General features: G+C 43.5%; 1 protein-coding gene across 2 annotated transcripts in view; it reads right to left on the bottom strand.

Annotated features, from left to right (window-relative positions):
* Positions 1–11745, bottom strand: part of SUZ12 (SUZ12 polycomb repressive complex 2 subunit) — a 28959-nt gene extending 17214 nt beyond the window's left edge. Inside the window, exons 1-4 of one of the 2 annotated variants that reach the window (XM_035103848.3) lie at positions 11260–11745; positions 9528–9574; positions 9380–9444; positions 1167–1235 (exon numbers count right to left, since the gene is read on the bottom strand). In XM_035103848.3, the coding sequence (XP_034959739.2) occupies positions 1167–1235; positions 9380–9444; positions 9528–9574; positions 11260–11593 (515 nt within the window). In that variant the 5' untranslated portion in view covers positions 11594–11745. The remainder of the gene's footprint in view (positions 1–1166; positions 1236–9379; positions 9445–9527; positions 9575–11259) is intronic. The other variant, XM_035103849.3, reaches the window with a different exon arrangement.
* Between the last annotated feature and the right edge of the window lie 11116 nt (positions 11746–22861).

Below are 22861 nucleotides of genomic sequence, written 5' to 3'. Positions count from 1 at the left end.
ACATAATAAAAAAAATGTACAGCAACCAAAACAAAAAACCCTTAAGGATGGTCAACCAAGTGCACTAAAATCACTAACAAATCAAGGATTTCCCTAAAGTGGAAGGTTTTCACATTGCAGTGGAAGACATGTCAGGTAAAGAGTGAGGTACATGTGTCTGGGAGGCAATCCAAAGTCTGACCAAGGCCACCAAAAAGGCCATCACTCTGATCCCAGGAGCACAAAAGGTCTCCTGTTAATTACCTTAGTACTTGAACAGACTCATAATGGAGACAATGGTCCATCAAGAATCCTGGTCCCATACCATCTAAAATTCCAAATGTCTTAACCAGCACTTTGAATTGGGCCCAGAAACCAACTGGAAGCCAATTCAGCTGCTCCAACAATGATGGAACGTACCCCTGGCATTCATCTCTAGTTAATATCCTAGCCATCACAGTTTATTTTTCTGAACACTCTTCAAAGGCTGCCCCATTAAGTAGTTCAAGCATGATGTGATCACCCCAGCTGGGCAAAAGCATATTCCACCACAGCTTGTCACCTGGTCACCCAGGCTCAAGGCTGGGTCCAGAATTACTCCCAAACTATGAAGCTGCAATTTCAAGAAGATACTTCCCCATCTATCAACTGATACGTTTACAATTGGAGTCATAGAAATAATTAAATGACGACGATCAATGAACTTATTCCTATCTACAACATAGCATAGGCATTTTATGAAGGTTTTCTGGCAAGGTTTCGGCATATTCACTAACAACAATGCAACAACGGTTTTGAACAAGCAATAAATGGAAAGGTGTGTTTCTGCACATGCACTACAGAATAAACCGTGATTCAACTACATAATGGAAATCAATGAAATTTCAAAAACAAATAAATTACTAGAGCCGGTCTGCATGTTTTGCCGTTTTTCAGGAAATGACTGTATGTTTTATTTCATCCATATTAAGAGCTAAACACTTTAGCGCAAGTTTACCAGAGAACAAACAGACACCACACACGACACCTCTGGTAAAATTAGTTTGCAGGCATTTTATTATGGGAGGAGCAGAATTTCATTATACTTCCAGTCATATTTCAGTATGACTTCTACTGACATAGAAAATACATAATCCCATTTGAAACACTGTTACTGAAACATTCTCGGTAGATAAAATGAATGTTACCTTTGCAAGTCGTGATCTCCCTTTGTTTTCTCTACTTTCGTCAGCATCCCGTCTACTCTGAATGTTTTCCTGCAATAAAAGTGTTGGTTTTTTTTTGAAATTTCACTGATCTCCATTATGTTGTTAAGTTTTGCTTCATAAAGATTTGTTCCAATAGCTTTTTTTGAAGTCCTAGAAGGGAGTCGGGTTCACCAAGTTGTGAAATACTTCACAATATGACAAAGAAAGCTAGTGTTTAGCCGTATGATGCTAATCCCTAAATATTTTGTCTTTCAATCATGGCTATTTTCAAAACGTTTCAATATTTACTCCTAGCTCAAGAACACTTACAGAATTAAAATGTACTATCACTTAAGAATCACCACAGGCATAAATAGACAAAGGTATCAGAAACTGAATTCTAGAGTTACAGAACTAGAATTCAGAAATGCTGTTTTTGCTTTGTGGGAGCTCAGCTGAACACTAGCAACATTCCTTGTACTAAAAACATTCAGGTCTGGCAGTGTGCCACTGTCTTCATATGATAGCCCTTTACTGAATATTGGGGTATAGTACAAGGAGGATTTAGGCCAGCAAGTACCGTGTTTCTCCTAAAATAAGACGGTCCTCAAAAATAAGCCATGCCAGGCTTTTAAGTAGTATAAATATAAGACATCCCCCGAAAATAAGCCGGGGGTGGGAGCCGCTTCAGGGAGCGCAGCGCAGCGCGAAGAGCCTGGTGAGAGGCAGCTGCGGCTGCAGGTGAAGCCCGGGATCTGCGTGGGCGACTGGGGGCGAACGCACTGAGCGCTGCGGCGGTGGCGAAGAAGCGCCCGATCAGCCCGCTTCTCAGCTGATCGGGCGCCTCTTCGCTACCGCCGCAGCGCTCAGTGCGTTCGCCCCCAGTCGCCCACGCAGATCCCGGGCTTCACCTGCAGCCGCAGCTGCCTCTCAACAGGCTCTTTGCGCTGCCGCTTCGGGGAGCACAGCGCAGCGCGAAGAGCCTGTTGAGAGGCAGCTGCGGCTGCAGGTGAAGCCCGGGATCTGCGTGGGCGACTGGGGGCGAACGCACTGAGCGCTGCGGCGGTGGCGAAGAGGCGCCCGATCAGCCTGCTTCTCAGCTGATCGGGCGCCTCTTCGCTACCGCCGCAGCGCTCAGTGCGTTCGCCCCCAGTCGCCCACGCAGATCCCGGGCTTCACCTGCAGCCGCAGCTGCCTCTCACCGGGCTCTTCGTGCTGCCGCTTCGGGGAGCACAGTGCAGCGCGAAGAGCACTCTTCTGGTGCTCTTGTGCGTGCGCGCGAGGGAGAAGTCCCCTTTTCCTTACCCAGGTGCACACACACACACACACCGTTTCGCCTCGCTCCGTCTCTCCCCCCTCCGCAAAGACACCAAAAAAAAAAAAAGACATCCCCTGAAAATAAGCCGTGGTGTGTTTTTTGGGAAGAAAAATAAATATAAGACGTGTCTTATTTTAGGAGAAACACGGTAGTTGCTAGATGCATTTCTCTAAGAAGATAACTGGAAAAGGTTACACAATAGTTTAGATCAGCCTGTCAAACTGAAAATAATTCACAATTGAGAAAAGCTGGGTTTCTTATCAAATAGATCTTGAAATCCTATACTTAACTGTACTCGTCAAGCTTTAATACTTTTATTTCTCAAGTTGTAAAGACTGAGAAATTAAATAAGTATATATAATTGGAAGGTACTTCCCTTTGCGATTCTAAGGACAAAAATATAAATATGAGAGAATGTTCATACAACACCCATGTTAGGCTACAGTTAGCCTACTTCTTAAAACAATGATGGGAAATTTCAAATAAGGTCTAAGTACAATCTGTAAGGCAAAGGACAAAAGTAAAAAAAGTTCCTTACAGGCTTAAGCAATGCTATTTTCATTACTTTGTAAATAATTTACTCAAACGGAAACATGAATACATATTTATTGAAGACAATCCACGCCAAACTCACTCAGAAAGCTAGTAATTGTGATCGAAACATTTTATACTTGCTTTTACTACTCTGAAGAATAAAAAGCAAACATTTTGACATCTCTGCAGCTTAGTCTCTGCCCATGACTAGTTGTTCTTAGCACTTGAAGGCTTATGTGTGGAACCGCTGTTAAATATTTGGGAAATACTTTTTGACTGTTTATATTGGGAGTATGTTTCTGAAGCAAGACGGATGGGACCATGTTACTGGATATGTGTGTCACACGAAGGTGTATGCAATAGGGAAGAAAATGCCAGGTAATGGGAAGCTGAGATATCACACAAGTGTCTCTCCTGATCCCTCCTCCAGTTCTGGGAACTGAGCTAGCTTTGCTAGCAATCCACCAAGTTTTTGAATGTAGTGGGTGAATACAGGGTCAGTTAACAAAGAAACAACGTTCATCCACAATTTGATTCGGTGAGAAAATAGGCATGTTGCATACTACGAGTATCTGTTTGGGGGAAGGAAGCGTAAATCTCCCATCTCTGCCCACCAGACTGATTGATGCAACAATCTCCGGAATCGGATGAGCATGCGTGTGACCCTAGGATTCAATACCCTTTTTCAAGGAGCCTTGTCCAATGCTCTGCTAGCTTCCAGTATGTGTCCTTGCAACTGGGTTTATAAAGACAGGATACTATTTATTTATTTGTAGCATTTGTACCCTGCTCTTCAGCCAAAAAGGCTTTCAGAGCTGCTTACATGAGCAAAACAAGACAGTCCCTACCCGCAGGCTTACAATCTAACACACACACACACACACACACACACCAATGTAAATGGAGAGGGAGCGAAGATGTGGGAAGTGATACCAAGGGTTATCTAGTCCAAACCCCTGCTATGCAGGAATCTCAGCTAAAGCATCATTGACAGGTGGCCATCTAACCTGTGCTTTAGAACATCCAAGGAAGACGCATCTGCCACCTTCCAAGGGGGTCACAGTTCTGCTGACAGCTCTTACTGTCGGAAAGCTCTTCCTGATGTTTACTCATCATTTCCTTTCTTGTAACTTGAATCCACTGGTTTAGGTCCCAAGCCTGCTTTGCCTTCCATGTGACAGCCCTGTCGGTATCTCCTGTCTCCTCTTTTCCAGGTGAAACATATCCAACTCCCTCAACCATTTCTCATAAGGCCTGGTTTCCTCTGCATGAATTCCAGCTTGTCAATATCCTTAAATTGTGGCACCCAGAACTCGGCAGTGTGGCTGACCAAAGCAGAATAGAGCAGTACTATTACTTCCCTTCATCTGAACGCTATATTTCTGTTGATGCGACCTAAAATAGCACTGGCATTTTTTTGCTGTTGCATCACACTGTTGACTCTTGTGGTCGATTATGATCCAAATATCCTTTTCATATATACTACTAGCAATCCAGCTGTCCCCCATTTTATATTTGTGCAGCTGGTTCTTCCTGCCTAAATGTAGAATCTTGCATTTCTCTCTACTGAAATTAATGTGGTTAATTTTGGCCCAGTTCTCCAATCTGTTAAGGTCATTTTGAACCCCAATTCTGTCTTCAGAGGCATTAGCCACCCCTCCCAGTTTGCTCTCATCTGCAAATTTGATTAACATCACCTCAATTCCGTCATCCAAGTCATTTATAAAGATGTTGAACAACAAAAGGTGCGGCACCCTACTTGTCAATTTTTCCCAGGATGACAAGGAACCATTCATGAGCATTCTTTGGGTTTGGTCAGTCAACCAGTTACCAATTCACCTAAAAGTTACGGTACTTTGTCCAGTCTACATTTAACCAACTTCTGCACAGGAATATTATGGAGGACTTTGTCAAAAGCCTTGCTGAAATTAAGGTACACTAAGTCCACAACACTCCCCTAATCCAATAAACTGGTAACTATAAAAAGGAAAGAAATGAGATTAATCTGGCATGACTTGTTTTTGAGAAACCCTTGATGGGCTTCAGTAATCACAGTGCTCACAGACTGACTGTTTAATTATCTGTTCTAGGACCTTTCCAGGCATTGATGTCAAGCTCACCAGTCAGTAGTTACCTGGGTATTCTTTTCCCTTTCTAAGATGGGGACAGTATTTGTCCACCTCCAATCCACAGGGACTTCACCTGTTCTCCAAGAATTCTCAAAGATTATAGACTGAGGTTCTGAGATTACATCCAAAAACTCCTACAGTAAGATCAGTGTTCTTTCCCTCTCCTACAATTTTTAAACAACCCGCCCTCCATGCTCAAAATCTTAGATATTGTCACAAGTTTACACATCATTTATTTTGAGCAGGTTGTACCCCTCAATTTCTACATTCCAGCCATGAGTCTCATCCCACCAAGTTTCAGCAATGCTCATTAGGTCATATTTGTCATACTATAAGAGCTCAAGTTCTCCTTGCTTGCTTCCTGTACTTTGTGCATTAGTGTAGAGACAACTAAAAGCACCAGTCATTCCTCTACACATTGCTGCCCCATCCTCCGCCACCTGCCGCCACCACACATCTTTTCCTTCTTTGGGGAGTGGCAGAAATCATTTTGTGCACTGTACCTTCCACTACTACCTCAATGTATTCCAAGGTCTGCAGTTGCTGTTCTTGCTTCTCAGGCTGAGAATCAGTATCTGAGGTAAGGGCATGAAATTGATTTTGTAGCTCCAGAGACACAGCATTGCTCCTGACAGTCCTGGTTTTCTGCCTAAAGTTGCTGTAGCTTCTCTTCCAGCAAGGCAACTAGATTGTACTCACTGCAGCTCCAATTCTGCATTCTCAGGCAGGAAGACAAACATGGCACTGGTGTTGCAGGTCATCGAAGCAGCTCCCTCACTGTCAGTGTCTCTTGGTCCTACATGCACTGAGACAGCACTCCAGGTTTCCCCCTCAAACTTCTCCCATAAACACCCCCATCTACAAGTCCCTCCAATGCTCCAACCACATTCCTTCCTCCCTAGGAACTCTCTTGACATTGTGGAATTTATATATCATTCCTCGTGAGTTCATTTGTTCGTGTCCCCTAAAGCACCTTTGTCTTGGTTGGATCCAGCTTAACTCTCTAATTAAAAAAAAAATTATTTGTACCCCGCCCATCTGGCTGAGTCTCCCCAGCCACTCTGGGCAGCTCCCAATCGAGTGTTAAAACACTGTGGAATTTAAGTAACATTCCCTGCAGGTCATTTGTTAGTGGCAAAGGGAAATGTGATACATTTTGTTAATAGGAGGGCGTATGTGTCTACAACTCTGCTAAGTAACCCTTTTCTCGCTAGAATCTATATGAGATCTCCTGCTTTGTACTGCCCTTTGCAAACATAAGAGCCCCGATGGATCAGACGAAAGGCCTATTGTCCAGGTTTCCTACAACGTCCAACCAGATGCCTGTGGGAAGTCCTGCAGTTTGCTCTAAAGCACCTTTTCAGACCTCCCCTGGCCTTATACTTTTCATTTTGCATATCTGAGAATGTGGACAAGATTCTTGAAACTGAAAGACCCAGCATGATTTTTGTTCATCATGGCTTGTAAATTCAGCCAGAACAGGGTTTGGGTTGCAGAGGTCACTTGACAGCACTTAAGTAATTGTGAAGACACTCTTGAAGATATCCTTGCACTTCTCTCCAATATGAATGAGTTTTGCCCGGTTTCTAATCTGCAATTTTGATTAAGATACCTGACCATGTTGTGGTGAACCAGCTCCAACCTTTGATTTTTGGAGTCCTAAACAGTGAGGTGAGGAAACAGTGACTCCTGCATGAATCTGTCAAAGAAGTCTGTTGTGGGTCTCCTCTAGATTCCATAATGGGAGGCCCTCTTCTGTGTTCCCCTGCCAGCTGAAGAATGGTGAGTGAGCACAAGAGTGGGCCTTCTCACCTGTGCCATCTATATTGTGAAATAGTTCTTTTACAGAGGTATGGTTTGGCCCCCATAATACATCCTGTCCTTTGGTGGGTGGTAAAGACAATTTTATTTCAGCAAGCATTCTCCTAATTTGGTCTCTCTGTTTAAACTGATGGCTTTTACAGTTTAATTCTTTGTACTTCATTATTTGTAGCTGTGAGCTGCCTTGAGAGTACACTTCAGGAAAAAAGACAAGACTAAAAATATATTCAACAACATTGTTGTTTTTGCTTCTCGCAGAATACAGTTGACATGACCATCATTCACCTACAATTCAGATCACCTTATTTTGCAATTCTCATGGTTGTGCTTGCACATTAGTATTCTTATGAATATTATACATAGTTACTAGCCCTTAACACATTTTAATAGCCATTTATGTCACACTGTCATTTATACCACACTGCTGGAAACAATCAACGGATCTCATTTACAATAGCTTCACTGCCTGGCCTCTTGGATGCAGTTCTTTCTTACCAAATGCTAACTAGTCAACTAACTATAAGCAAACATGCTTTAAAGATTAAAGCTAAGAATCTAGGCCTCTTCAGAGTGAAATGTGGCATTTACCAATGATGTCTACCAATTAGCAGCAGTAGAGAGAAACATACACAATGGCAGCTTTTGCATATCACAGTAAGCTATGACTTACTATGCACAAGAGAATAGCAGCTATTTTGCTCCTTCCCTCTTGGGATGGGAGAAAACAAACCCATGACCCCCAGTTTAGTGTTACAGCCCAATTAGGAACCAGTTTATTTTGCTCAAGCTGTAACTGGTATGCTAAGAAGAAACATTGGCTTATCAGTATGGTTTTCTTTAAAGAGCAAAGCAAAGCAAATCATAATCACTTGTTTGGACTGCTAAGCCAGGGGTCGCAATTTGCTTTCTCCCAAAGTGACTGAGGAGTGAAGCAAGCACAATTCATTTGAACATGGCAATCCATGGTTTATGGTTTACCATGATGCCCAAACACAGCCAATTTCATCTTTCTTCATCGCACTGCATAAATTTATGCTAAGTATAGATGTTGCAGTAAAAAATATTCCTTGGCTATCTGCAGTAGCAGAAAAAGCAGGTTCCCATACTGTCACTAAATATAAGACATTTCTGGAAAGAAAACAGATTTAGTTTGTGGGATTCCATGAGTCCTTAAGTAGCCATGCTCTTTCAATACCGCAACTATATTGAAACAAAGACATACCAAAAAAAATACACCTATATGTAGCTGATGCTCCCTATCATCCAGTAGCAGCACTGACCATTACAAGTTATTTGACAAAATGTCCCAGACTCAGAACATGATCAAGGCGTCATCCCTCTGTTTGCACTAACACCCTACAGCACACAAACCTAAGTCCTAAATCTCCAAGAATAGATTATCCTAGATGTCCACTGACCTATACTCCACTATAGTCTTGTGACTAATTAGACCTATTTTTACATTATTTGAATCAGTTGGTTCTTGCTTTATTTTAAATGGCTTTGGAGAACAATTCATGTTAATGGGCAACAGCAATGCTATATGTCTAAGAATTAACTCCCATTGTAGTTCCCTTTTCCGTGGCAAGCATACCCCATTCTTTCAGTGTACATTTTATCACTTTGTTTTTTCCATCCTCTGACGTATCTTATTGACTCAAACAATGTTTTGCACCACTAATTCCATTCAAGTGGAGTTACAAATTTAATCTTTATAGGTTATCTGAGATAAAAACATTACGTTGCAAGCACTCAAAGCTAAAGGCAGTTTTAATTATTTTGAAGTGTATTAGTATTTCAAGGCTCCTGATTGCTAAACCCACTGCAGAAGCTCAAAAATGAACAGTTAGTTTGGATTACCATTTTTCTTTACTTCCCCACAGGCATTGTCTATGTACTGAGAGGCTAAGTTTAAAGAAAATATAAAGTATTAACCACATTGACCTGAAGCGTAGCATTGTGACTTAAGATGGAAGTACCACAAGCAGTAACAGCTAAATAGCAAGCACAATACAATGTTAATTACCAAACACTCCCAAATATGAAGTATATACATTTTTTTCTGCAATGTGATCTCATCTTTGACAGCAAACAGTTGATATTTTTCATTGCTATGCATCAGCAAAGTGAATCTCTGAACAACTACCACTTACAAGCTCACATTGCAAACCAATCCAAGTGGAAATTTAAGACAAATACAAGGCTTCATTATATATATGCATGTTATGTAGTCATTAAGTTCATTTCCAAGTGAAGTTTAAAAAAAGAATTTAGGTCCCAATTTTGGAGAAAGTTATCATTCATACTATACATAGGCAGTACCCTACTATTACTGTATCATCATCTCAGTTGCTAAAGAGGGGAGGACGTTAAGATATTAAATAACAAGCATTTTTAATATGTGAAGTTACCTTCTGATATTTGTTCGAGAGTTTCTGTGGGACATATACGTGAGAGTTCTGTGCAAGAATATTGGCTGCAACAGAAAATGAAAAAAGTCAATTCAACATTGCCATGAGAGGATCAAAAAATTAAAATAAGGGATTAACAGTTACTCACAGCTATGAGATTGCGGGTGCGTAGAAATCTATATATTTGTGTTGGTTCTGTGAGGGAAAATAGGAGCATTCTTTTAAAAAGCAGATAATTTGACACTTTATTATCTTTTCTCTGCAACACATTAAATTTTTGAATATACAACATTATCCATTCATACCAAACATGTTTAGTACACAAATACCTGGACTGCAATGAAGCCAGTGGGCACTTTCAAGCAGCAACCTACTGGTAATCAGTATCAGCTACAACCAAGTGGCCACTACTGTGACTACTACCCACCTACTACTGGGAAATATGGCAGTATATATTTGAAAATAAACACCCTCAACACACAGCAGTAGATCCAATAACATAGATTAAAAATACTTTTGTGGAATGGAGTATTTCCAGAAGCTAATTTTGTGTCCCTGACACTTGAATAACCAACACCAGCACTATGCCCTTGGATATAATACTGTACATTCTATCTTCCTAGCAAAGTCTTGACTACTTGGCTTCTATGAAACACAAAGTTCACAAAGGAGGAAGAATATTCAGATGCTTAACCAGAGTTATGCCTGTCAGCATACAATCCTTCAATATTTCTACAACATCTCTGAAAATATATAACCTAAGTGGGGGGAAAAATCTCACATACTTAGAAAACTGACTTCTGGGAAACACACACATTTCTTCCTAATCCAATCTAACTCTACAAAGTTAACATATTTATCATTCACAATTCCATTTTACAGGAATAAGAAGACGAGCTTTGTGTTCTAAGAGCAACTGCTGTCCCCCCCTTAAATGTTTTTGTTAAGCTGCTGTCTTGTTAGATCAAAGTTGTAGGGACTGAACCTTTACAGTTTAAAAACTAGTTGTTGCAATGTCTAAAAAGGGGTGGCAGTTAAAACCTTTTCCTATAAATAAGGCAATTTTGCAAAGCTACCAAATAATTGGCCACAGTCTTCAGACTAATTCCTGATCACAAGTTTCCTTCTCGAGTTCTCCACTCCTCCTTCACCAGTGTTACCGGTATCCATACATTCAGTCTTTACCACACAACTCAAAATGACAAGTCTGCAATTTTTGCCCCAAGTAGAATAAGCAACTATTTTAAGGGCCAAAACACGAGGCCAATTCCCTAACATGCCTAAACTTTTCTTACAGTTCATAAAACCTCAGCTTCGAAAATGATCTTTTGTGGGGCAAGGAGTCCTTCAATCGCTTAGGAAGACCAGCTTCCCAATGAGCTCTCAAGGGGGGGGGAGTGAAGACGCTCGAAACAACATAGTATCAACTTACAACGCCCCCCGCGGCTCTCCCGAGCCCCAAAAGGTAATCCTACCAAGAGGCGCAATCTGACTACTCCTTAAAATCCTTCGAGGTGGAACGTGTGTGGCACGGCCTCATTAATGTAACAATTAGGCAGGGCGCGGGTTTCCCCCCATGGGCAGCCCTAGGGGCTGACAACCCTGGCAAAGGAGCAACAGCATTGCTTGCAGAGCACGCCCCCCCCCCACTCCATCGAAAGAAGCGGGAGAGGGTGGAACCACCTCCCACCGAAGGAGCCGCGCGCGCCAGAGGGGAAACGAAGGCAGCCCCGCCGCCCCACAATGAGCGGCCGATGCTGCTCCCTCTCCTCCGCCCATCACGCCTCGACTCGGGAGGGCGCGCGGTGCGGGGGAAGGGAGGTGAATGGTTGTTATTTTCGGACCCCCTCCCTCCTTCCCCCCCCTCCCGCGAAGCTCACTCTCGAAGGCCTGCAGAAAGAGCTCGTGGTCGGCCTGGATCTGCTCCATCTTCGGCTTCTTCACCGGTGGGAGGGCCGCGGCCGAGGCGGCCGCTGCCGACGACGCCGAGGAACCGCCTCCGCTGCCGCCCCCCGAGTAGCCGCTGCCGAGGCCTCCCACGGCGCCGCCGGACTTGCCGCCCGGCGCAGCGGCCGAGGTCGAGCCGCCGCCGCCGAACCCGCCCGCGCCTCCGCCCGTGGCGGTGGCCGCGACGGCGCCTCCCCCTCCGCTAGGAGCAGCCGAGCTGGGCCCCGCGCCGCCGCCTCCTCCGCCGCCGTGCTTCTGGGGAGCCATGGTGGTGGTGGGAGGGGGGGGAGAGGGCCCTTTCCGACGGGGCCGGGTCGCGTGGCGGGAGACGCGGGGAGCGGCGGCCCGCGAGGGCCAGGAGGCGCGGCGCAGCGAGGAGGAAGTGGGTAGCGCTTCAGCTCCGCGAATTCGCCCCGCCGCTCGGTTCTCCTCAAGCGCCCTCTCTGCTCCAGCCAAACCCGACGGCGGCGCCGCCAGCCGCTCCCGCCCCCTCCGCCGAGCGCCCATTGGCCCGTACCGTGGCGCCGCGCCGCTCCATTGGCTAGCCGAGAGCCCGCCCAGAAGTGACGGCAGAATGATTCCGCGAGAGTTTGGTTGGATCGCGCGCTTCGCCGCTGGGAGCTTACCTCCCCCCTCCCCCTCCTTCTTCCTTTGAACTGAATTCGCGGGAAAGCGGAGCTGCTCCTTCCTCCCCCCTCCCCCCCCACCCGCACGCTTTCGCCGCTGCGGTGCATGACGGGAGAGGACGTGGGCTTTAGGGGACTTCTTTTAACCGACGGCTCACGTCGAGTTGCCAGGGGGCACCGAGGCGCGCGCCTGCGTTCCGTGGAACGCGCCTCCATTGGAGCCGGAATTCGAGCGCGCGGAAACAGGAGTGGGAAGTGGGGGGGGGGAGCAATCGCGCGATAGTGAGGCTGCGTCCACACGTGCCGCGCAGAGTAAGGTGTCGGCAGCCATCTTTGTCTGTTCCGCTGCTGCAGCACCAAGTGCTCTCTGGGTGTATTGGTCTGAAACTCCCATTAGCCCAGTGGGGGGGGGGACTGCCTCCTGCTAAATAAAGTAAATAATTGACAAATTGCATCGCAGATAACTAACCCCCCCCCAAAAGAAAAAACCTGGCTACGCCCATGACCCCAACCAACGATACGGCACTGTCATTGCCCTCTCTTTTTATACCCCTTTGCCTGGGGTGGGCAACCTACGTTCAAATGGCAGGAACTACTACAGTTCTTGTTTTGCTTTACAATGGAGCTGTTAATTTGGTTGTTACTTACTGGACTTGTTTTTATAAGTTTTGCTGTTTTTGTATATTCCTTTTTCTGTATCATGTTACTGTTATTTTGTTTCACTGTTCCCCACTTGGGGATTGAAATGTTCAGTGAAGAGGATTTAGAAATAATATCCATAAGGGCACAAAGTGTTTCTCTTCTCAACATCTTTGAAAGGTAACCCAGAAGGCAGTTTAAAGAATAAAATTCCAGAATTACTACTGTGTGATTACCCTTGTAGCTTTTCTCCTGTTGATATGTCACCTTTCCACAGTGAACTGCAGTTGAAGCAGCTAACAGACATCCATTCTTCAGAATTCAAAACATGGTGGGAAGAGAAACTACCAGTTTTGTAAAGTTTAATAAATTCAAATAATAAAATATCAACAATTCAACAAACAATTCATTACTGCAGATAAACAGCCCAGGGTTTATATGTAAGCACAAATAAAAATAAAAATTAATGGGCAAGCAATAAACAGTTCAGAGTGGAAGAGGACTCTTTTGAGTATGCTTGATGGTTCAAATTTGGCTCCCTCAGCTCTCTGCGAGAGAAGGGTGAAAGCAGCTAGAGGGAAGTCTTGAGGGCAATGATGGTGCGTTTTATTTCCCAGCTTCCCCAAAGCAGCACCCTTTATAAAGTATATAATAAACAATGTGGTGATTCTGGTAATCGCTTTGAAGTTTGCTTTTTAAAGTAGTATCAAGTGCTGTGGAGCACCAACCTATTTGGCCTTGCTGGACCTTGATATATGGTGTCCCTCGCCCAACTTTAGTACTTAAAGGTTCTAGGTAGTTTCTAGGATGAAACCCCACTTCTTGGGAATCTCCTAAGATTAAACCAGTCTCTTCTATCCTGGTGTTCTCCAGATGTTTTGGAAGAAACATCTGTTTTACTCCAAACATGCGCACCACTTTCCATCATGAGACATTTTCAAATTCTACCTCTAAAATCATTAAAAACTGGGTTTTTCTCCAGACCCAATTCCTGAGTCCAAATCATTATTATCTATCTTCTCCTTTGAAAAGGCAAAACTATAGAAGATCTTCTTTGCTGGTCACTCATAGCCGAGTAAGATTGTCTTCCATGAACATTGTCTTAACAGTGAGTCCGTCCGTAAGTGACTGTGGAGGCCAATTCTTGATTCACACACCCTTCCACATTGGGGACATAGGTTTCTGGGCGGGAGTTGATCACAGTGAGGATTTGCCAAACGTGCCTTTCTCTTGGCACGTTTTTTCGAGTTCGAGTGTCTTCAAAGTCCATGACACCTTTGGTAAAGGCTGTTCTCCAGTTGCAGCGCTCGCAGCCCAGTGTTTCCCAGCTGTCGGTGTTTAATTTGCCTTGAGACAGTCCTTAAACCTCTTTTGTTGATCACCAGCCTTACACTTTCCATTACCTGCTACTGAATCATGATTCTGAATCTAAACTTTTTATGAGTCATAATTGCCTACTACAGTATTCATATTCAGAACAAAATTAACTGTTTTTAGTTAACTCTGAATTTGAACATCTATAGGCAGGACATTTTCCGTAAGTGATAGGGTTGGCATGACCCTTAAATATTACTGAAATACAGCTCACATTGTTAACCATAGGTAGCTTATCTACTGGCTGCAGGAGCTACTAGGAAATCTGCTGAGGTTTTATATTCAGCTTGAGCCCATTAATATTAGCTACAGGAACATGTGAATACCAGCAGGTGAATCTCCAGAGAGGCATATTATGCTTGACCAGACATTACATGTGGAATAGTGATGCTTTTAAAGAGGGATAGAAGCCTTTCATTTTGGGGGGGGGGGAGGCGTACAGGGTGGCAACAGCTCTTTCCAAGTGCTTATTTCAGAATACTGGGTCACTATTCTCTCAGTGAAGGGAATTGCTCAGATTTTGTTTCCTTAAACAATTTAAAATGTGATACATACCTTTCCATAAATTACATTTAAATTGGTTAAGCGGATTATCCTTACACTGATAAACCCCCAATTATATTATTTTTTTTGGTCAATGCCCCATGTTTTGATGGGAGCTAGCAGCATTAGTTTGGGTGACTTACAATAACTTTTACCATGAGAAGGGAGAGCAGTGTATGGTACTCGATATATGTGCTCAAGGGAAAATTGCTCTTAAGCAAATAAAAGATTAAAAGATTGCAGTAGCAACAGAGCATGAGGGACAGTAATGGGCCTCCCTCTGATTATCCTGTTGTAGCATTTCTGAGACTGTCTCTCCCCTACTCTAAAAAATGTGTAATAGATCCCTTTTGCCTAATTTTCCGTGATCCGTTCAGATGATAAGCTTACAAAAAGGGCACATGGGAAGCATTTAAAGTGGATTTTCCATGGGGGAAAGAACAAAGGACATGTCAGGTTGCATTTTGATTTGCATTCCAAATCTACTGTGCAGTGTTCTCGTGGGTCTGGTTTTTGCTTGCCTGCCATGTGCTGCATTTGTTACTTTGGTTTGAATACTTCTGACAGTCCATAATGTTAATTGTTCTAAGGATCACTTTGTTAGACTGTGAATTAGAAATGAGGTCTATTTTGGTGATTTCCCCCACCCCAGAAACAGAATATTATTTTCAGTTATTGGTTATATTTAGAATGGTTATTTAACATCACGCTCCAGCATTTTAAATATGGTATATTTGTTCTTGCTTCCTCAATGTTTGTGTTTTTAGCAAAGAGACTTCAGGCACTCCCGAAATATAAAAGCATTGGAATTCCATTGTCCTGCTGTACTGCTTTCTTTTTGTTCTGCTTTGAGCCTAACAGCTATAGGTCATGCAGAGTGGTTTCAGCTTTGTCTGTGTGCTCATATCAGTTGCAATATTGTAAGGCTGCATACACCCTAACCTGTTTGTAGCGCAAAAATAAAGTTTTTCTAAATCTGTAATCATTTGTGCTCAATCTCAATGTAATCTAGATTGATTCTAGATCCTGCCACCCACAAGGGTGGGCGTGGTTACTCGAAACATGTTTGAAAACTCCCCTTGATTAGGTTATCCATGTCTATTCCTCTCCGCACATGCCCCAAATGAATTGAGAAGGAAGTGGTTATTGCAATATTGGCATGTGCCCACTCACAACAGTAGTAGGCAGGTATGGATACATACCTACACCACCCCCATTGATAGGACTGCCTACATCTGTTTTCAAGTGGACATGTAATGGTATCATGCACATTCAATCCTCAACAAGCTTTTATTTCCCGAATAAAACCAGTTTCTCAATAAGAGCTTCAAGGGCATAAACCAATGCAATAGATCTAGAGCGTGTGAACTACCGTACATAAGAAAAAAAAATACTTGTTGCTCCTTGATTCTAAAATAAAATGTTGTGTGTACACTGACTCTGACAATGGCCAATTATCCAGCATTGCTTTATATTGTTGCTCTTATGTGGACAGCATCTGAATAACTTTTCAAAAGCTGGTGAGTAGATTAGTATTTTGAATGCTTTTGAATTATGGTGCTGGAGGAGACTGTTGAGAGTGCCATGGACTGCAAGAAGATCAAACCTATCCATTCTGAAGGAAATCAGCCCCGAGTGCTCACTGGAAGAACAGATCTTTAAGCTGAGGCTCCAATACTTTGGCCACCTCATGAGAAGAGAAGACTCCCTGGAGACTCCCTGGAAAAGACCCTGGTGTTGGGAAAGATGGAGGGCACAAGGAGAAGGGGACGACAGAGGACAAGATGGTTGGGCAGTGAAATATACTCGGAGTCAAGAGTGAATTTCATGCTCTTTATTCAGCTCATAGTCATCAAGGAGGAGAAGAGAAGACGAATGGCTCTTTTCCCCAAACCATCTGCTTATATACATTATTTACACAATGGGCCTTGCGTGATTGGCTACTTCAGGGCTACACCTGTGGGCCAATTATATTATGGATTGACTTCTGCCTGCAGCCTGATTGGCTGCTCCTACAGGCCAATCAGGTAGCAGATTCACTTCTGCCAGCCGCCTGATTGGCTGCTCCAGCAGGCCAATCAGGTTGCGGATTCACTTCCACCTGGAGTTGGATTGGGTAGCTCCCGCTGATTCTGAATCCTATTGTTCTAGGATTCAGCTCAGTACATAACAGGCAGTGTTCTCGAAGCTATGAACATGAGTTTGAGCAAACTGCAGGAGGCAGTGGAAGACAGGAGTGCCTGGCATGCTATGGTCCATGGGGTCACAAAGAGTCGGACATGACTAAACGACTAAACAACAACAGATTAATATTTTGGCCTAGGGATAACCAGTGAAGTGGCAACAAAGAGGAAGAACCTACTGTTTCTCTCCTTCTGTTCCTTTTTTCAGAAGGCAGTGTTAGAAACCGTAGGCAATGTTAGAAACTTAGATATACAGTTGTACCTTGGAAGTCGAACAGAATCCATTCCGGAAGTCGGTTCAACTTCCAAAACGTTCAGAAACCAAAGCGCAGCTTCTGATTGGCTGCAGGAAGTTCCTGCAGCCAATCAGAAGCCACGGAAGCCCCATTGGACATTTGGGTACCGAAGAATGTTCACAAACTGGAATACTCACTTTCGGGTTTGTGGCGTTAAGGAGCCAAAACGTCCAAGTACCAAGACATTAAGGAGCCAAGGTACGACTGTATAAACTAATCACCAAATGGTACCTTAAACCTGGTTTATGGTCACAACAACAACAATAATAATAATAATAATTTTTTTTATACCCCGCCCTTCCCAGTCAAGTCTGGGCTCAGGGCAACTAACAAGAAGAATATCAAAGCAAGCATAAAAGAAACAATTCAATTAAAATACAGATTAAATACAATGTTAAAATTCAAGTTTAAAATTAGGAATCTACAAGTGCAACCTCATTTAAATATCTGTAGGATATTTAAATGAGGTTGCACTTATAGATTCCTAATTTTTAGACAATAGAATGTCTAAGCAGCTTTTTGCGGTAGGATGTTGTTGTTGTTGTTTCTATACCATTTGATATTTTAAAGAAAAAATCTCAAAGTGGTTCACAACACATTAAAACATCAGATAAAACAATCCAGAAACAAACACGTTCAAGATTCAAGGAAAATATTTCCAATGCTTCTCTAAGTGACACATTGCTTTCCCCATATTTATTTACCTACTTTCTTTATATAGCTGCTCCATAGCAGAAGTGATCTAAGAAGCCAATGTGGTGTAGTGGTTAAGAGAGGCAGACTAAGACACAGGAGATTAGGGTTAGAATCTTCAGTCAGGAAACTCACTGGGTGATCTTGGGCCAGTCAGAGCCTCTTAACCTACCTCACAGGGTCGTCCAAGGGATTAACTGAGGAAGCGGGTGAACCATGTACTCCTTGGAGGAAAAGGTGGGATATAAATGCACCAGATAAGCTCTTCTGCTTACCTGCTTAGGAAAGGTGCAGGGGCCAGCCAGATGAAGATGTCAGTCGCCAACCTAGCATCCAGAGATATCCACATGGTCGCAGTTGGACTTACACCAGTTGCAAAACATGCCTGGCATCTGGGAGGTTTCTAACACTGCCTGTAGGAACATGAATCACACAGTCTGTCTCTAACTTTATATCATGCCAACCAGGGTTGGAACACAAAAGTGTTGGGGGGGGGGTAGCATACTGATACAGCAAAACTGCTGAAGTAATTCCATTTCCAAGTCAGTAGACCTGCCTCAGAGTTAATTCTTCCTATGGTGAATGCAATGTTCTTATAATCACCACCTTGCTCACTACTACCAATGTTTGTATTATCTACTTTGCCAAGTTGTAACACTGAACACCTGTAGTTGAAAAAACAGCTGCTGTTAGGGCTCACGTTGCTTTTTATGGTATTGTTGCTGGTTCTGTCATCGCCATTTCTTCACTGACTGGGTTATAAAATTCCAGAGAGCATAATTATTTTTCCAGGTAAGGGGGCAGAACACAGTGGTTGCTAAGCAGAGCCTTGATTTGTTCTCCACTGCTTCCTGTTCACAGCTCAATTCTGGTACGTTCGCTCATAAGAAAGTCTTAATGTGTTGAGTGACTCTTATTTCCAAGTAAACCTGCTTGGAGTTACATCGGTGGGTGAAAACAAGTTATATTTTCTACTGATTTCAACCCTTTTTTCTTATAGTAAATAACTATCTTAATGTAACTGTAATATAGTTCTGGTTTTGCAATCAAGGATGTTTCCTCTGTGTTCAGATTCCCAACTGATATTCTATAAAGTGTTTCATATAATCTATTAACTACAGAGAAAGGCATTTGAGGCAGCTACACATGGTGACAGTGCAATCCACTTTTCTGCTATTCCTTTGAGAAGTAGAGAAGCAATGACAATTATATACTGTACTTCAGATGTATGAATTCCAGATGTACAAAGAATATGATGAGCATCGTTGCACCAGAAGATGGGCATCTTTATGGGTGTGAGCTACAAAACAACTGGATCTATAGCTATTGGATAATAGACTCTACTATAAAGAATAGTCGATGAGGTGTTGTAGTCACAGAAAGGTGACACTAATGTAGTATAATGTAATAATGTAGTAAGAGGAGAAGAGTCCTCCTCTTGTGACTCCTGAATATTCTTTTGATATACAGTATTCAGAAGAAAATACTGTTAAGGCAGGTAGTGGTCATGGTTATGTGGCCAGCATGACCAACCCACTTCTGGCGCAATGGGACACCGTTCAGAGCACACGGAAACACTGTTTATCTTCCCGCCGCAGCGGTACCTATTTATCTACTTGCACTGGCATGCTTTCAAACTGCTAGGTTGGCAGAAGCTAGGACAGAAAAACGGGAGCTCGCCCCGTGGTGCGGATTAAAGCCGCTGACTTGCTTAATTATATTCATGAAGTCATACTCTTTGCACACCTCTGGTTAAGAACCTAATTTGTTCCGGAGGTCCGTTCTTAACCTGTAACTGTTCTTAACCTGAAGCACCACTTTAGCTAATGGGCCTCCTGCTGCTGCCGCCACACCACCGGAGCACAATTTCTGTTCTCATCCTGAAGCAAAGTTCTTAACCTGAGGTACTATTTATGGGTTAGCGGAGTTTGTAACCTGAAGCGTCTGCAACCTGAAGTGTTTGTGACCTGAGGTACCACTGTATAAGTTAGGGAAGGATGATAAGGATAAACAGAGGAATGTAGTCTACGAACACAGCCAGAGTATATAGCGACTGGTAGAAATAATGTATGTGCAAAATCATTGATTTTTATATGGGTTTGGATCCTAAGACAAGTTAACGAAGTTCATGGAAGGCAAATTTATTATTTCCTTCTCCCTGTGTGGCACCATAAATGACCCTCTGCAGGGTCAGAAGATTTCTGAGCAATGTTTGGCACAGGCATGGGAGGCTGCTGCTGGGAGAAGAGAACAGGAAACCTTTTTGTGAACTTCCCTAAGTAAATTTACTGAGGGTGTTTCCCCCTACCACCACCAGCCCCCTGTACCCCATACGACTACACTGTTCCTATTTAGACTTAAGGGAGCTGCAGTGGGAGGACGGGGCAGGACGCCTTCATTCCAGGGACTTTCATAAGTTAATTTAGGATCTAAGTGGTCATGTTCAATTGCCTGTCATATACACTGAGTATAAAATCTGGATTTGCTTCACACGCACTGGAGCATATGCATTCGTCAACACCTCTACAGTTTGTAGCAGCTACAATGTACTGCAGCTGGCTCTTCGAAGCCAGCACTCCTCCTAGCACAGCATACAAATACATCCCTTCTCAGGGCTCTGGTTGGCTTCAGCAGCTGCTCACTGCTCACTGCCGTAGCGCCTGCTATTTTTCCTCTCCAGAAGTCCCCATATGATGTGCCTTGTGCGCAACACATCATATGGGGACCTGGAGAGAAAAAATGGCAGGCGCCACAACAGTGAGCAGCGAGCAGCTCCTGAAGCCAGCCAGAGCCAACTGCGCTACCAGGCTGGCTCCAGGCTGCTGACTGCCACTGCTGTAGGGGAACCGGGGACGTCCAGTGGTACGGATCTCTTGTCCCCTTCCCCCTTTGTTTTGACTGATTGGGGGAGGCTCGGGAGTTGCGGGTAGGCAAGCGTTCCCCAGTTTTTTTAAAAAAAAAGACTGCGCATTTATGTTTCACAGAGTGCAAAAGAAGGGCTTTGCACCTTGCCTGGCAGAGAAACTGCACGAATTGCGCCCCTCCTGGGCAATGGCCGCCTGCCCGCGACTCCCAAGCCTCCCCCGATCAGTCAAAGCAAAGGGGGAAGGGGGAAGGAGATTGGGGAAGGCTTGGGAGTCACCGGGGGGGGGGCGCCGTTGCCCAGTTTTTTAAAAAAAACTTGGTGCATTTATGTTTCACAGGTGCAAAAGAAGGGCTTTTCACCTTTATACAATATGCATGTGTGCTTGGATCCAGGGTCTTTTGCCTCACCATTCCCACTACTGACTCCCTGTTGCTACTCAGCTTTGGGGGGAAAAGAAAAGAAAGTGTCCCCAGATTCATTGAAAAAAATATGGTAACTGTTAGGGAGAAATCTGGGTGCGAGGCTGCTCTGCCACCCAGCACGTCAGGCATGAGCCTGCGGTCCACTGCGGAACGAAAAGGAAGAGGAGTCCAGCCACCATCCGGAGCAAACAGCAAGGTTTATTGCTGCACAGCAGGTTTAAGCCAAGACTGAACACCGAGAACAGGGTTACAAGAACTTTTAAAACTTCCCACCTGAATCCCATAATGCATTTCAAAAGCGTCATTCCTACATCACTGTTACATACCTAAACGTCAGAAAAGGGGAGGTACATACAATATTAACATACTGGTAAACAAGATTCACATAAGGACAAAAGTTCAGGGCAAAAGTAAATGCGTGATAAGTACCAGGAGGAACTTCTTGAGTATCCACAGAGAAAGAACAATAGGGTCCTGGCTTTGCATCGACTGTCACCTGGGTGGGTCTGGTGATGGGATTAGGCTTGGCCAAAAATCAGCTCAGCAAAGTGCCCCTGGGCACTTCCTGGAGTCCCTTTTCAGGGGCAAAATTGGAATGGGGAAGCTGGAGTTGATTTTATATGATTTTTAAAACTAGGTAACTTCCCTGAACTGTCAAGTCGAAAGGATACATTTATGCACAATATTTATAATAAAGATGTGCCCCCTCCCCGTGAATTCCCTAACAGTAACCATAATATAGTTTCCAAGAAGGTGTAAGCTCCATCACCTCTCTTATATGTACTGGCTAGGGAACCCTGCCATTGAAAGTAGGTTCTGGAGCAAAAGCCCTATAAAACTTTGGCTCAATCTGAGCATTTCAAATTCTGGATGTGTTTGGTGTGACGTGTAAATTACTCCCTCTCTAGCCTTCCTACTATAGACTCAAAAAGCCTTTAAAGGCATATCTAAAACAAACCTTATAATGGTTTTCTACCAGTTTTACAGTAGTGCCTTCTGTCAAAGAATCCAGAGAAACTGTAGATTGGTGGAAGGGTGAAGTTCTCACCAAAGAAGAACCGATAAGTAAAGTGATGAATCAGCAAAGTTAACAGCTAAAAAGAGAGAACCTGATGATGATTGTTTTATGGAAGAATGGAGGCCTTTTTCAGACAATTTAAAGAAATATGATAGTATGATGAATTTGCGAGCTGGACTATGAGCAACAGAAGGAATTAAGAGATTATTGAATTATTGCCATGATATGAGAGAGAGAAGACAGAGTGCAGCAAGGAGGGAAAATGAAAAAAACACCATGGAAAAATGGGAAGGGAAGTTGACCAAGCAAAGGAAAAAAAAATATTGTGTAGTGGAATGTATTGGAATTTCACGGTCAAAAGGGCTTTTTCAGGGGGAACTTGAATTGCCATTCTAAGAGAAAGAAGGAGGCATTCATAGTGAGTTCTGGCACCTCTTTTTATAGAAAAAATAGCACTGGTTAAAAGGATTGACTACTGAACAAAAAAAAACATTTCCTTTTAAAATGTTTTTTTTGGGGGGGGCTATTGGGTTGTTGTTTATTTTTTTATTAGGTATTTTGTGGTTTTATATCATGATATTATTCTGTGAACTGGCCTGAGACCCCCGGGTATAGGGCGGTATGTAAATTCAATAAATAATAATAATAACAATTAATATTTTTTAAATAAATGCATTTCCACCTAGCTTTCATAGAATCATAGAGCTTTGACCCCTAGTGGAGGACAACTGCTGTCATAGATAGTATTGTGAATAAAGTAGCTTCTGCTCTCTTCCACATCTTAGCAACTCAGCTTGTCACCAGGCCCTCATCCCACCTCAGGTCTGGACCAGGCTTTCCTTTCACAGGAGCCGAGGAGGAAAGGCTGACCAAGC

The sequence above is a fragment of the Zootoca vivipara genome, chromosome 2, assembly GCF_965207765.1.
Source record: "Zootoca vivipara chromosome 2, rZooViv2.hap1.1, whole genome shotgun sequence".
Taxonomy (NCBI): Eukaryota; Metazoa; Chordata; class Lepidosauria; order Squamata; family Lacertidae; genus Zootoca; species Zootoca vivipara.
This window is presented reverse-complemented; position numbering and strand designations above follow the sequence as displayed.